The sequence below is a fragment of the Semicossyphus pulcher genome, unplaced genomic scaffold, assembly GCF_022749685.1.
Source record: "Semicossyphus pulcher isolate SPU_LCO1_2020_fin unplaced genomic scaffold, fSemPul1.0.p SCAF_8, whole genome shotgun sequence".
Lineage (NCBI taxonomy): Eukaryota > Metazoa > Chordata > Actinopteri > Labriformes > Labridae > Semicossyphus > Semicossyphus pulcher.
In genome coordinates, this window is record NW_027211759.1 from 15114226 (window position 1) to 15129622 (window position 15397).

The following is a 15397-nucleotide window of genomic DNA, read 5'->3' on the forward strand; positions in this document are numbered from 1 at the left end:
CTATCATGCAGGTCAGGATATCAACTAATTTGAAGCTGTTTTATTCCGTAATTCTCATCTCTCAGCTGGTTGCCGTGCCTCCTGAGTCCCCCCATGTGTTTTTATAACATATGCAAATGAAGGTCATGCTGATGGACCGGGGCTCGGTCACGCAGAGCTTGGGAAATTTGTTGTCACTGGAAATCCGCACGGCTCTTAGTGAAACCGCTCTCTGGCAGAATGGGGCATCATATTCCTGCTGCTTATGGGCCAATTGACTCATGTTGTGGTTCTCAGCACAAAAACATAATTACTGCCTCTCAAAACAAGCCATAATTAACCATTAGAGTCAGGAGCATCTGTTGAGCTGGGCAGGAAAACAGACATCTTTCCGCACAATATTTTTTCTGACAATGCTTACTCACTGTGGGAACATTTGTTAGCCCTATAATTGTTTTAATTATAATTTTCTAACAGTTGCGTTATCAGCTGGAGCGATGATCAGAATTTAAAGATCCACTCACAAGTAACACAAAGGAAAATCGTCAGCTCTAGAACGCCTCATTCAGACTGTATTCATAGACATTTATCATAAAATAGGTTTATTTATAGTTGATCTGATTGATGGACAATTAGATGAAACAACTCCTATTTCTCATTTTCTCCTTAAAGGTCCACAATCCTGCAGCAGCAGTTCAATCGGGTGGGTCGAGTGGAGCATGGCTCGGTAGCACTTCCAGGTATCATTCGTTCTGGATCCATTGGCGGCCCCGACACCTTCAATGTGGGCACCATGCCCTCCGCGCAGCAGCAGATCACCACAGGGCAGATGCACAGAGGACACATGCCCCCACTGGTGAGTGAAAGCATTTTCACTGTGTCCTGGAAAAATGTCATATTCCCCCTGTATCAGCATATTGTGGTCTCCAACTGTGGGGACATTTGTGCAAGTAAAATACTTTGTATGAATGAAAACTATTTACTGAAGGGAGGTGAAAATGATGGAGCATCACTGATCGTTCACACTATTTTTTAAAGTTAAAATATTCAGCAGCATTTGAAATATTGCTTGTGGTTGCTGCTGTCATTAATGAACCCTATAAGGAGGGCTGTGAGTGAAATAAGGGGGAAAAAAAGTTCCACATAATCACACTAAAAGCCCATCTGTCTCCTGTGGTTTATAGACACTAGATCACAAGACTGAAAGTATCACACTTTAGCTCCCACATACAATACAGACTGTGTATTTGGTTTGTTTTGTTTAGTCATCTGCACACTGTGTGTTTCTGTGGTTGTCAGAGTCTGGCCCAGCAGGCCCTAATGGGGACCATCAACAGCAGCATGCAGGCTGTGCAGCAGGCTCAGGCTGACCTGGGACATGTAGATAATCTGCCTCCACTGGGCCACGACTTGGTATGTCTCTTTTCCAATTACTGCACAGTTTTTACAGATATCTGAGGATAGATAGAAGCTTGACTGGATACAGTACTCCTCCACATCCCATCATTTACAGCAACGCCTTGAGTTCTAGTTTTGCTCTTTGATATTCCAGCCTTTGGTTTTGCAAAGTAAAGACAGATTACACAAAAATAAACATCAAAGTCCGTCATATTTGTCAAATATAATTAGGATATTGGACTGACTGTAAATATGGAGGTTGTATTTTATGCATGAGTGTTTCCAAAGCTGTAGGTGTTGTTCAGCCCGAGTCCTTTAATCCTGCAAGAGAAAGTTTATAAGAGCTGAAAATCACCCACTGTGATGAAAGTCAATAGCTCTCTTTTTCCTGCTCCACCCAAAGGCATCCAGAGTTTGGGTTCAGAACAAAGTGGATGAATCCAAACATGAAATCCACTCTCAGGTTGATGCCATCACCGCTGGAACTGCATCTGTGGTTAATCTCACTGCAGGTGAGTGCCCGGGAGAATACTAAACAGCCAAAATATTTTCCATATATTTTATTTATTTTTCACCGGGTTATGAAGTCTGCACTGAACCGAACTGCAAAGGAAATTGCCCTGTTATTAAAAATATTCTTTATCTCTGCCTTTTTTTTAACCCAGAGGAGGCAATCAATATAAATGTTTTCAAACTCACTGTTAAGCGCTCGCTAATGATGATCTTCTATAAATATTTCTACTGCTAAATAAATGTTGAACTTGTTGTTTTGAGGGTGAACTTGCTGCTTGGGTCTCCCTCGCTCCCGATGTTCCTTGGCAAAACGCCAATCAAGTTCCTTCCAGCTTTGTGCAAGCTTTTAATCTTACTTTGCCATCTGTTTGACTGCACTTTACTCCTTTCACTTTCTAATACAAAGTTTTTCTTCCTCACTGCTTCTTGCTCCATCAACATGCTCATCTCTGTGGAACCATTTCCAATAGGCTCTAATTATGACTCTGACACTGATGTGCGTGAAGCAGTATGTGACATGCAAGCTGCTCTGTGGATAAATATGTGGAAAATATAGATGCACAGCAGAGGTGTATTAATAATGACGGCGATCCATCCTTTGCAGGTGAACCCACAGAAACGGACTACACAGCAGTGGGCTGCGCAATCACCACCATCTCCTCCAACCTCACGGAGATGTCTAAGGGTGTCAAGCTGCTAGCGGCACTAATGGACGACGAGGTGGGCAGCGGACACAAGCTCATGGGTGCTGCCAGGATGCTGGCAGGAGCTGTGTCAGATCTGCTCAGATCTGTTGAGCCTGCAGCTGCTGAGGTGAGACGCCCACTGTTTATTCTACCGACTTGGACTTCATCCTCCATTGTAATCCCGGTAGCCACAAACCCACAGTCAGCGTTGAACCTCCTGCCTTTCTTTTTATCCATGTCCCAGTGAAGATCAGATTTGATCCACAAGTCTGTTTTAGATAATTCATGGAGTCCTCTGTTTGAGAGAACAGGCCAGGCCAGTGTAATGAATGTGATGATGTCATCCCCGTACAGCCCAGACAGACTGTGCTGACTGCGGCAGGAAGCATCGGACAAGCCAGCGGGGACCTGCTCCGTCACATGGGGGAGGGCGAGACCGATGAGAAGTTCCAGGTTGGACGCCTCCCACTCACTGTTTCTATGACACTGCAGGCCAAACAGGAAGACACACACAGGCTCTCAGGCCTTTAAAAATGTCAATACATGCTGAAGTAATCATCTCAGCCTCTAATATTAGGCTGTTACTTTATAAGGATTTTACATCAAAGTGTCAGAATGAAAGTCTTTAGTAGTGAAATGACAATACAGTCTTTTTCAGGCCTTCCCTATCGCCCTTTGGTGTTTAATCCCTCAAGAAAAGGGCTTGTATTCTTGGTTTCATGGCCTTTGAGCGACTACTAAAGATCAATGTAGTTTGTAATCCAATTGCTACACTTAACAAGACAAATATAATGTATTATTCAGCTCCTAAAAGTCATCACTATCTGCCTCTTGCTTAAAGCATCTTCCTGTCACACTGCTGCTTTTCTGTGTGCATCATATTTGCCAGTATTCACACTTCATCAGCTGTGCAAAATGAGTGAAAAACATTTACTTTCCTGCTCCCTTCAGTCACATGTGCGCAGCTGTGCTGTGTTTCAGTGAAGGACGTTGATTAATGTGTTGCAGGACACCCTGATGAATCTTGCCAAAGCAGTGGCCAATGCAGCTGCTATGTTAGTCCTGAAGGCCAAGAACGTGGCCCAGGTGGCCGAGGACACCGTGCTGCAGAACCGGGTGATCGCAGCTGCCACTCAGTGTGCCCTGTCCACCTCACAACTGGTGGCCTGCACCAAGGTACTGATCTAAAACTTGTTCATCTCAGTAGCCAGGTAGGTAAAGGACAAACCAACAGGCAGGATATCTTCATGTTAGATTGAATGACAATGGACGATGCATTTTGGTTCCACTTTTAAAATGGAACAAAATTGAACTTTTAAAACACAAAATATACCTTGTGTCATGTGTCATACCTTGCTTGAAATAAGAGAATTTTCTGTGACACTAATAAATATCAGTTTCATGTTTTATTTTGAAGGCCTGCATTCTTGTACTTTACTGTCGATAAAGTTTGTCTAATAGCCGCAAACTCTTGGACTCTTAGTCTGAGTTTTTGCCAATGACTGCATGTAATGCAGGTGGTGAGCCCGACCATCAGTTCCCCGGTGTGTCAGGAGCAGCTTGTCGAGGCCGGGAAGCTGGTGGACCGCTCTGTGGAAACCTGTGTCAAGGCTTGCCGCTCGGCCAGCGACGACGGCGAGCTGCTGAAGCAAGTCGGGGCAGCAGCTGGTGTGGTGAGCCAGGCCCTCAGCGACCTGCTGCAACACGTCCGCCACTACGCCAGCTGCGGCGAGCCCATCGGACGGTACGACCAGGCCACGGACACCATCATGAACGTGACGGAGAACATCTTCACCTCCATGGGTGATGCCGGTGAGTACAGAAAGAAGGCAAGTGAGTTAAAAATGTTTGGTGTCTCTTCATTTCATCCAAATGTGTTTACTCAAAACAGTAAAAAATCAGGTGATCTTTAATGAATACCTGATTTTACTTGACATATTCATACATGTTTTGACAGCACTAGAGTGCCTTAAGATGTTTGTGTCCATGTTAAGTGATCTAAAAAATCTTTTTGAGACATTTTCAAAGCTCAAGCTGTTTGTTATGGTTCAAGCTAAGAGGCCGAAGAATTTCCAAACCCAGCCAATTCTCAAGGGATTGTAGAAACATGTCATCCAAAACCACTACAGAGCTCTCAATCTGGTCTCAATCAGCACCAGGGAGGCTTTGAAACTTAAAAGGAAACACATGACCTGGGCATTTTTGGAAGGGCAAACTTTTAACCTTCCATAAATCAACAAGAAAAAAAAGAATAGCTCAGCCCTCAGTGTTTAGAGTTCCTTCTTCAGATAGCGTACTGGTCGATTCCCAAGGCCGTTGGATGTAGGTTGTAAAGCACCTGGATGGCTTGTCTTTCACAGTCTTCTCCGGGTGAGTTATTTCAAGCAGCAGGTGGGTGTTTGGGAAACACAGCTTTTTATAGCAGGTGTGTGGGGAGATGTTACATATATTCCAAAGACTTTCATTTGTGTGAGAGAGGATGACTCATTGAAAACCTTCAGCTACAAAAGTCATGAGGGTGAAACAATGATGAGACGCCGCAGGACGAAGACGAGTGCAGAGATTTCTCAGTGATGCAAAAGATGGAGTGATATGACGATATATACCATGAGAGTATACTAAGGAGAGTTGTGTTATAAATATTTAAATAAACATTAGCCGAAAAATAGACATTGATAGTATTTTTTGGAAATATACAGATGTTCTTATTAAAATATAAATTTAGCTATAACCACTTTATTCTTTAGTATTTATGAGGTGCTTTTGGTTAAGATACAGGGATGTTTTAAGAGGAGCCCACAGACTGTATTAAAAAGTGGACATAGCCTCTCGGTTTGGAAAAGTGAAGCCTGCATTCTTCCTGATGGCTACATGGGGAAACTCCACTGGCTTAGAAGTCTATGAGAAAATGGTTTCAGTAAACACATTCCTACTAAGTGTATGGTCTTGATCACTCATTTCTAGTCTTGTTCAATACAGCATGATGATTATCATATAAATGATGGTCCCATTTAGACGAAAACAGACGACACAGCAGGTTATGGTTAAGAGCTGGATAGGTTTTCTAAATGGCTTCCTGTAAGGACCAGGTAAAGATGTAGCAATATGTATCCGACCTCTATTCCAAATTTGGTCGCTTCTGGCTACAAAAAGAAAACACAAGATGGCATGGTCAAAGAGCTGAACTTAAGGCTGGTAGGCAACAAACCAATGTTTGATGTCACACTGGCTAGGTCCACTTCTTATATACAGTCTACCTGGTAGCCAAACTAATACATTGTTGACCTGACAAAACTGACAACTTATAGAGTGCAACTGTTTGTTTCAAAATTCCTTTTTTCACGTCCTTGATATTGATGGCTAAAGGGATGATGACAACACTAAGACATAACCAAGACATTAAACAAGTTCTATCTCTCGAAATGGATACATATGGACAAAAAACCGACTGACAATCTTCTTTGAATAATATGAACAAATGTGAATTGACAGAGATGCCAAATCAGCTGTCACACTAGCTTATACTTGTACTTCATACTCACATACTGTATGTCTGTTTGTTTTAACAGGTGAGATGGTGCGTCAGGCCAGGGTGTTAGCTCAGGCCACGTCTGACTTGGTCAATGCCATGAGGTCTGACGCAGAGGCAGAAGTTGATGTTGATAATTCCAAGAAACTGCTGGCTGCAGCCAAACTCCTGGCCGACGCCACGGCTCGAATGGTGGAGGCCGCTAAGGTAAGAGTGTAACATTTTCTCAAGCTTTTAATTAGTCATATAATTTACTAAAATATGTATTAACATAATCTAATTGATTTCTTTCATTATTACAATACTTTTAATTAGTCTTTTATTCTAAATCAATACAAAACAATGTTTTCCTAAGTTGGACCCCATTACAAACAATCAGTTGGATCTACAGCTGTTAATGTTGCGCATTATATTTAGTTTTTCTCTTTTTCTATCAGCAGTTCCTTTATGTTCTTCCACGTCTTTTGAATGCAGTGTTAAAAATGAGCTGAACTAAAGCGCTTTCATTAGATAAAGTACACATTTTGGCATTACTGCATGCACTAGCAACCAGCATCCAGCATCATATCACATCCAAAATGAAAGGGTGCAGCATCAGTGGCTCTTAATAAGCCCTTGGCACCGTCGAACAGAATATTATCAGCATGAAATACTCAGGCAAGTGAAACGCTGCTTATGGCACGTTAGATGTTTTTGATCTGGGACGCATTAATCACCACATCACTGCCATTATCAAAGAGGAAGTGGGAAGCTGGCACTGATGGTTTCCCTGGAAACTGTCAGACAGCAGACAGAGCTAAACACATATTTGCATCTATTGTACCACATGTTTAGCCAGAGTTGTTATTCTTTCATTGCTTTGATCTGATATGTGTGTATCGCGGTCATACATGTGTGTGTGTGTTTGTTTGTGCTCAGGGGGCGGCTGCCTACCCAGAGAATGAGGACCAGCAGCAGAGGCTCAGAGAGGCAGCTGAGGGGCTACGTGTAGCCACTAATGCAGCTGCTCAGAACGCAATAAAGAAAAAACTGGTCAACAGGCTGGAGGTGAGTCATAGGAGTCGACATGTTCTCCTGTCTGCGTTTTTCACCTTGATCTAAACACAACTCTGCTCTCTGTTTCTCCTTACCGGCAAACATTTCCTTTCTTTTCCATAAACATTGTGGAAAAGTGGTACAAATAAATAGACGCTGCCAGAGTGCTCATCATGAAATGCCTGTGCATCCATTTATACAAATACAGACAATTTAGTATATTTGTGTGTGTTATTTTTCTTTTCCTCTAGCAGTGAGCTATAAATCCCATTAGTGCTGTGAGTGAGCTATCGGAGTGTAAAGATCTGTGTTTAGCCTTTGGTATCAGTTTGCCCCTAATGACTAGCCCCTCTCTTCCCAAGAGCGCCCAATGTTCAATTTCCTATGCCCATAAACTTTGCATTACCCAGGGCTGGGATCAGCCCGTTATCAGGCAGACATTTCAAACTGCCTCTTTGCTTCAGATGGTCACAGTAAGGGTGCTAATGGTCGCTTCCATCATGAAAATGTGTGAGCCAATGAAGACCAAAGTGTCATGAATCTGCAACTGTGCATGTCACAATCGTCACATTTAGGCTCCTTAAAACACACTTAGTCTAACCCGTTTCTCCCAATGCACTGACATTCAGTTGCTGTTCAGATATGGAAGTGCTTTTATTTTGAAGTCGTCATAATATTCTGGAGACGAGAGTGCTCCACAACAGTTAGGAAATGCTGCTTTCTGCCTATCATTACATTACTACACGCAGTTCAGTCAGTATAGTGATATCATGCATTCCAGCTTTCTTGTTTTTCTCTCCCTCCTAATGTCTCTCCTCTCCTTCTGTTTTCTATCTTGTCCACACTTCAAAGCTAGTCTTGTGTCTATGAATTAATGTGACCTGAGCTGCTTATATTTAGTCATATAGTTTTGGATATATTTGGAAAGCAATGCTGATCATCTCATGAAACAACAGTAATTACGCACTACATTCCCACCCCTTCCATCTTTTTACAAAACATTGCTTTGTGACCCCTCTTAGATGCATCGAAAATCTGAGTACACGACAGAATCATATAGCGCGTAACAAAAGTGAATGTTTCACCTAAATGCTTTCCATTTGTATCCATGAACAGATAGCGGCTAAGCAGGCAGCGGCTGCTGCGACTCAGACCATCGCGGCTGCCCAAAATGCTGCTGCTTCGAACAAAAACACAGTCTCACACCAACAGCTAGTGCACAGCTGCAAGGTAAAATCACATTCTCTCTTCATGTACTCTTTTCACTGTAATATTGGAAAATATTGCTAATTACTAAATCCTTATAATCTGTATTGCCATTAAATGTTTGAATGCAGGCAGTAGCAGATAGCATTCCCCAACTGGTGCAGGGGATGAGGAGCAGCCAGGCCCAGCCTGAGGAGCTTGGTGCCCAGCTTACCCTCATCATGGCCAGTCAGAGCTTCTTACAGGTGAGACCCTTCACTATAGCACTGAGAACAAGCATCAAACTCTCATCAGAGCACACAAACACTGACGTATTTGTTGTTCTGTTGTCACTATCTCTCAGCCTGGAAGTAAGATGGTGACGTCTGCAAAGTCAGCAGTCCCGACAGTGGCTGATCAAGCTGCTGCTATGCAACTGGGCCAGTGTGCCAAAAACCTGGCTACCTGCCTGGCCGAGCTCAGGACTGCCACACAGAAGGTATCTATACACAACACCGTCAGGTATAGCAGGATTCATCCCTCTGATGCAGGACGTTCACTGCTTTCTGTTCTGAAATGTTTTTATTGTAAGCCAGTTCTTTGATCTCATTCAGAGATACCAAGCATCAGCATACAGGCTGGCATCCTGCCCATGTTGCATACTGGCTCGGTACATGTGAGTAACATTTATTTGTGTGTGTGTGTGTGTGTGTTATCTGAAGGCCCATGACGCCTGTGGTCCTCTGGAGATCGATTCAGCCCTGAAAACTGTGCAGACGCTTAAGAGTGAGCTTCAAGATGCCAAGATGTCTGTCATTGATAGCCAACTGAAACCTCTTCCTGGAGAAACAGTCAGTACACAGAAGCTTACAGTGATTAACCATTTTAATGTAAACACGATGAGGAGTTTATCACTATAAATCTAATTTTGTTTTGTTGCTCAAACAGCTGGAGAAGTGTGCGCAGGATTTAGGAAGTACATCAAAGGCTGTGGGCTCCTCCATGGCTCAGCTGCTGACATGTGCTGCACAGGGCAACGAACATTATACAGGTAAGACAAGTGTGTTCTAGTCAGATGTTTTAGCTGCTTATTTACATTATTCTGTAGCGTAGTAGCATTGCCCTATTTGACAGATATAATTAATATATATGGATGGCTGACTATTATATTGAAAAAAGTCATTTCTTTGAGGATAAAGCAGGAAGTGAAAATGATGAATCCTGCATTTGTGCTGTCACTATTGCCTTAAACTGAACCCTTTGAATACAGTGTGGCTTCGCTGTTTTGACGCCAGTTTTGGCTGAATTTATGATCTCAGGGGAGGAGAGATGAAGACAGATAAGGAAAGGCATTTCTAACAATGAACGCTCCGAGACAGAACTTCATGCTGTGGCTCAGGCTGCCGCTCGCTGCTCATTAATCTTATTTTCACTAGATTTAACATTCCATCAGCAAATGGCTCCACTTGGCTGCTTAATGCAATTTGATGCAATTTGCTGCTTTTCTTCTCGGCTCCGTGTATAATATGTTAAGGGCACCTCCCGTGTGGAGCAATATATTTATTATATTAAGTCATTTATTTAAACAATGGAGCATTTCAGTATCACAGTTTGTTCTCAGGGTGGAACAGCGAGCTCCTGCCAGCTGATTTAAACAATGCTACCATAATTATAGTGAAGACTCGGGATGCACATACCTCTCAGTGTGTAATGCTTCAACAGTGCTGCTGCAGAAACCTAATGAGACTGAAATTAATGTGATGAGTAAAACGTCAGTTTAAATTTCTACATAAGCATTGTTACTTGCACCTAATTTAAACACAGGTAAATCAGTCCCTCCAGGATTACGTGGCCCTTTCTTTGATCAGGTGGCTTTGTAAGGAGGTTGGCACTATGCCTTTGTCATTAGTGTGAGAATGAGTGTTTGAATGGGCGAATGTGACATGAAGTTTAAATGCAGCTTTGAGTGGTCGCACGACTAGAAAAGCACGATATAAGTCCAGTCCATTTACCGTTGTTGCAGGGGGGGAAGCAGCAGCTTTTTTCAAAAGTTGCAATGCAAGTTGTGATGTTTTGAGGCATTTCTTTTGTTTTAATAAATTACATGTCCGCTTAGAGCGACTGGGACAAACGCTCAAATAAAGACTTCTGTTGGCTGAGCAAGCTGTTTGTCTTCTGACATCACTTCCAGATTTATGTGTCAAGAAAATATATAAAAACTGAATGACACTGTAGCAAATTGCCATTAAATGCTCATTTCGCACTGTGTATGCATATTCAGTGTTATCCATATGTGCAAAGGAAAATATACACATTATTTATTACGTGTTTGCTGTTCTTTTGGCTGCTGCGTCAGTATAAAACAACTGATAAGAGAACGGGGGGATTACTATTTCACCGTACAATGACTATTTGAGATCAGCACTGACACAAACATCAGAGTCTCTGGTTGGTAAAAAGTTAGAAACACGGTCTCATTAGTCTCGACACAAGGCATCAGGAAGTGGCCAAGTGGACAGCTAATAGTGTTCAGTCTTCTTAAAGACACTGTTGTTCCAGGCGGGATTAGGTCGCTCATGAAAGTTTGACGATCACACCAGAGCCTCATTAGAGCGGCACAGCTGTCTACTTCACAGCAAAGAATGTGCAGTATATCTCTAGCATGCAGCGTTTCAAACTATACTAAAGAATATAGTTAATACTAAAGAAACAGTGATGCCCTCTGATGTTTATGAAACATTGCAGACCTCAGGGGATCAATATTTTGGATAACAAAGAAGTAAGTTTGGTCACATAAATGACTTCACGCGCACAGGGAGATAGGATGATTGGTCAAAGTTGGGGGAAATTTGGGGCTATTGGCCAAAATTGCAAGGTCGAGAAATAGTTGCGGAAAATGGATGAATTTACATGAATTTGCAGAACTGCAACTTTCTGGAGGGATTAGTCAATGCAAGCTTCATATTTCCTCTTTAAATATTTTACATTTGCTACATCCATAGTCACAAGACAGCTGATGTCCTCATGGAACAGAAATTGAAATCTTCACATCCCTGTTTTAACTGTTACCATAATTATAATGATATATTTTGGTTTGCTTCATGATATTCTCCCTCGCTGGTTGTTTGCAGGTGTGGCTGCCAGAGAAACAGCACAGGCTTTAAGGACATTGGCTCAAGCAGCCCGAGGAGTTGCAGCCAGCACCAGGGAGCCTCAGGCTGCAGCTGCGATGCTGGACTCAGCCCAGTATGTCATGGAGGGCTCGGCCATGCTGATCCATGAAGCCCACCAGGCCCTGGTTCATCCAGGAGACGCTGAGAGTCAGCAGAGGCTGGCACAGGTAGCATAGCTCCCAGTAATAAATACCCCAGCGGCAGTGATATTCATGTAGCGATCACATTGTTCCTCTCAGGCCCCCCTCTCTCTCTCCTCTACTGATTTGTAAACATTTCTTCTTTCCATAACAGTCATCCCCTCTAAGCGCTGCTATTTTCTCTCTGCTCCGTCTCTCGCCTGGTATTCCTCTCTCAGGAGTGCCAGAGTAAAACTGCTCATTCTCCTGCAGCCCTTCAGGGGAAAAACATATTGTTTGGCATACATCTGTGACAGCAGCATAAATTAGTGACACGGATTACTGTGCACCGCAGTGAGCCCAATTTGCATATGAGATGTTTTTCCCCTTATAGCTTTGCTCTGGGACTTTGTATTGTGTTGCACATTGTTAGAATGACTAATGGCAGTCCATTGACAGAGTGCTGTGCTGTGTTTCAGGTGGCCAAAGCGGTGTCGCACTCCCTGAATAATTGTGTGAATTGCCTGCCAGGCCAGAAGGATGTTGACATGGCCCTCAGGAGCATCGGCGAGGCCAGCAAGAAGCTGCTGGTGGATGTTGTGAGTCCTGCTCAGGCTTTCACTTTACCGTTTTATGGTTATTAAGTGCATTTATATTTACACTGAAACATCTGTACTGAATACATACATTAAAATGTCATCACAACAGGTTATTTCCATCTGATGTAATTTTCAATGTGCACTACAGCATGCCCTAATTGGTGTGTGTCTTGTCTTTGAAGCTCCCTCCCTGCAGTAAGACATTCCAGGAGGCCCAGACTGATCTGAACCACACTGCAGCTGAACTCAACCACTCTGCAGGCGAGGTCGTCCACTCCTCTCGCGGTACGAGCAGCCAGCTGGCTGCGGCCTCAGGGAAGTTCAGCCAAGACTTTGATGAGTTCCTGGATGCTGGCATTGAAATGGCAGGACACACCCAAGTAGGTTTCACGATCATACAAACCCCTCCACACTCCATTGATACGGTTCAATGGTTCACCATTATGACCGTTTTTTTACATCATGGAGAGAGGCCTTCAGACCTTTTATGGACAAATATAAAAGTCTTAAATGCGGCGGACAAGCTCGTATTTATGTGTCAATTTATTATCTAGAAGCTATTTAAGTCATTTGTTAATTAAACTTTTCCTCTAATTCACTTAGGCGCATGATTGTCCCCAAGAGCACTAATAAAGTCAGATGTAATGAGATCTTGTGATGTTCTTGTTCTGGTTATTTTGCTCATTAATTTGGAAAGATCGTCTGGGACTGGAGTTGATGTAGCGTGACACCTGAGCTTTAATCAGGCTCAGAGAGGCCTGCACAGTGAGGAAAGAGAGTGTAGGTGGTAGGGACACCTGAGAAGGAATAACATCTTTACAACCCTTTATCCTTTAACAGCTGCAGTAAATATTGTGTATCTATTCACTTCATTTCATACAGCGCTGAAATCCATGGTACAAATGAAACCTGTATTTTTCTTGTTTCTTATCCGTGCAGAGCAAGGACGACCAGATCCAAGTCATTGGTAATCTGAAAAACATCTCCATGGCATCCAGTAAGCTTCTGCTGGCTGCCAAGTCTCTGTCTGTGGATCCAGGTGCAGCCAACGCTAAGAATCTCCTAGCTGTGGCAGCAAGGTGCGATAAGATGCTATTGCACCTGATATGTATCAGATATATTCTCCTAAACTATTCTGATAAAAAATATCTGCTTGTGTTTTCCAGTTATCTGAACCATTTTGTCCTAAAAATGCCTCTCGAAACTTCTGAAAAATTCTGATGTTTTACTTAAAATGTCACAGAACTTCTCCCTGCATCTATATGCCACTCCTAAGCTGTGTCTGTTCGGCATTGCTACAGGGAGTACGTATCCTCCTCCTAGTGTGAAGCCAAGCAGCTGGTCCCGCCGGGCTTTGGGCCTGACTGACTTCTCTCTGTCTAATTAGGAAGATGGAAGCCTTGGCTTGAGCCTCTCTGTGCTCAGCAAGGCTGAACACAAACTCAAGACAATCTCAGCTCTCCTGTGTGCGTGTGTGTGTGTGTGTGTGTGTGTGTGTGTGTGTGTGTGTGTGTGTGTGTGTGTGTGTGTGTTAGCCTACCGCAGTGAGAGGCCAGCAGTGTCATGCTTGAATTGTGCAGCTAAAAGCATGTGAGAGTGAGTGTGAGTGAAGCCATTCTGTGCGTCTACACATGTGAGAGCTAAAGAGCCTGTGTGGCTTTCTGTGTGTTTCAGGGCAGTGACAGAGAGCATAAACCAGCTGATCACGATCTGTACCCAGCAAGCAGCAGGACAAAAGGAGTGTGACAACGCCTTGAGGGAGTTGGAGGTAGCCGTCCTCACATGCGCTGTACCACACACAGACTCTCATAGAGCAGTTCATTGTAGATGGACATTAAATTCAGCACTACAGTAACTGCATTAGGGACACTCACTGGTGAAACAAATGCAGCAAATGAAATGCTGGATTATCTAGATTTACATTTAAATCTAATGTGTTTCCTTGTTCGAATCTAAAGTAAGTGTAAAACAGTAAAGTATGTTGAGTGGTGTGTTTTCTAGTGATGTATTATCTCCTCTGCCTGCGTTCAGGCTGTCAGAGGGCTCCTAGAAAACCCAAATGAGCCGGTCAACGAACTCTCCTACTTTGACTGCATCGAGAGTGTCATGGAGAATTCAAAGGTACAGGCTTTCATAATTTACTGCTTAAACATTTGAAGTAGTAGGCAGATGAAGATCTGATTGGAACATATTTTTCCCTTTTCTGTGTAGGTGCTCGGAGAGTCGATGGCAGGCATTTCACAGCACTGTAAGACAGGAGATGTGGTCGCCTTTGGGGAGAGCGTGGGTGTAGCGTCCAAAGCTCTGTGTGGACTCACCGAGGCTGCGGGACAGGTGAGATCGCAGCGGGGTATTAAGTCACTCTGAATTAGCAATGCTTGTGCTCTCAACCGAGTTATGTCTGCTTGGATTTAATTACATTTAGGAAATACATTTTTTTTGTGCTAAAAACAGGCATCTGAACGTTACATATAGAGAAATTCAAACATTTTTTGAGGTGGAAGCTAAGTTGACAAATAGCATTTAGACCTTAGAATGAAACTTTGTGGTTAAAGCTATGACAGTGAAGCAGGGTGAGCCACGTTTCATTGGAGGTTTTACAGACTCCCGCCCCCAAAGCTGTGAAATAACAAGCCTAACCTCGTCTCAACATTCAGTTTCTTTGTCTGTAAAAGGGCACACTCTGACAGATCTATTGTTCCCTCTGCTTATCTTCTCTCAGAGAGCTTCTCTGTTATGCACCATGGGAAAAAAATTCATCCCCATCTATGTATCTAATCACTGACTTGTGTATACGTGTCAGATAACATGGACTGTATGTAAAAACTGATATATGACTAGTTTTTGTTTGTTTTCCTGTAGGCCTCTTATCTTGTAGGTGTCTCTGATCCTAACAGTCAGTCAGGCCATGAAGGGCTGGTGGATCCCATCCAATTTGCAAGGGCTCACCAGGCTATACAGATGGCCTGTCAGAACTTAGTGGACCCAGCCAGTAGTCCCTCACAGGTAAGAGAGTCCATGTGGAGCTTGAAAATATTACAGAACCATTCTCTGCCATATGGGCAGAGTGCACGTGGGACAACAGTGTATAAAGATCTCTTGCGAGTGAAATTACTCGGCTCATTAGGTTTGAAAACCCTAAATCGACCACAATGTCGCAAATAGTTTAGTCCACACATCC

General features: G+C 43.2%; 1 protein-coding gene across 2 annotated transcripts in view; it reads left to right on the forward strand.

The window, feature by feature from the left end:
• Positions 1-15397, forward strand: part of tln2b (talin 2b) — a 49196-nt gene that overhangs the window by 13019 nt on the left and 20780 nt on the right. For both annotated transcript variants that reach the window (XM_069685956.1, XM_069685955.1), the window contains exons 12-33: positions 652-835; positions 1279-1392; positions 1781-1889; positions 2495-2703; positions 2931-3029; positions 3585-3752; positions 4094-4388; positions 6146-6312; positions 7024-7152; positions 8257-8370; positions 8478-8591; positions 8690-8824; positions 9048-9176; positions 9274-9376; positions 11457-11665; positions 12097-12216; positions 12399-12596; positions 13156-13295; positions 13891-13984; positions 14248-14337; positions 14428-14550; positions 15079-15222. In XM_069685956.1, the coding sequence (XP_069542057.1) occupies positions 652-835; positions 1279-1392; positions 1781-1889; positions 2495-2703; positions 2931-3029; positions 3585-3752; positions 4094-4388; positions 6146-6312; positions 7024-7152; positions 8257-8370; positions 8478-8591; positions 8690-8824; positions 9048-9176; positions 9274-9376; positions 11457-11665; positions 12097-12216; positions 12399-12596; positions 13156-13295; positions 13891-13984; positions 14248-14337; positions 14428-14550; positions 15079-15222 (3187 nt within the window). The remainder of the gene's footprint in view (positions 1-651; positions 836-1278; positions 1393-1780; positions 1890-2494; positions 2704-2930; positions 3030-3584; positions 3753-4093; positions 4389-6145; positions 6313-7023; positions 7153-8256; positions 8371-8477; positions 8592-8689; positions 8825-9047; positions 9177-9273; positions 9377-11456; positions 11666-12096; positions 12217-12398; positions 12597-13155; positions 13296-13890; positions 13985-14247; positions 14338-14427; positions 14551-15078; positions 15223-15397) is intronic.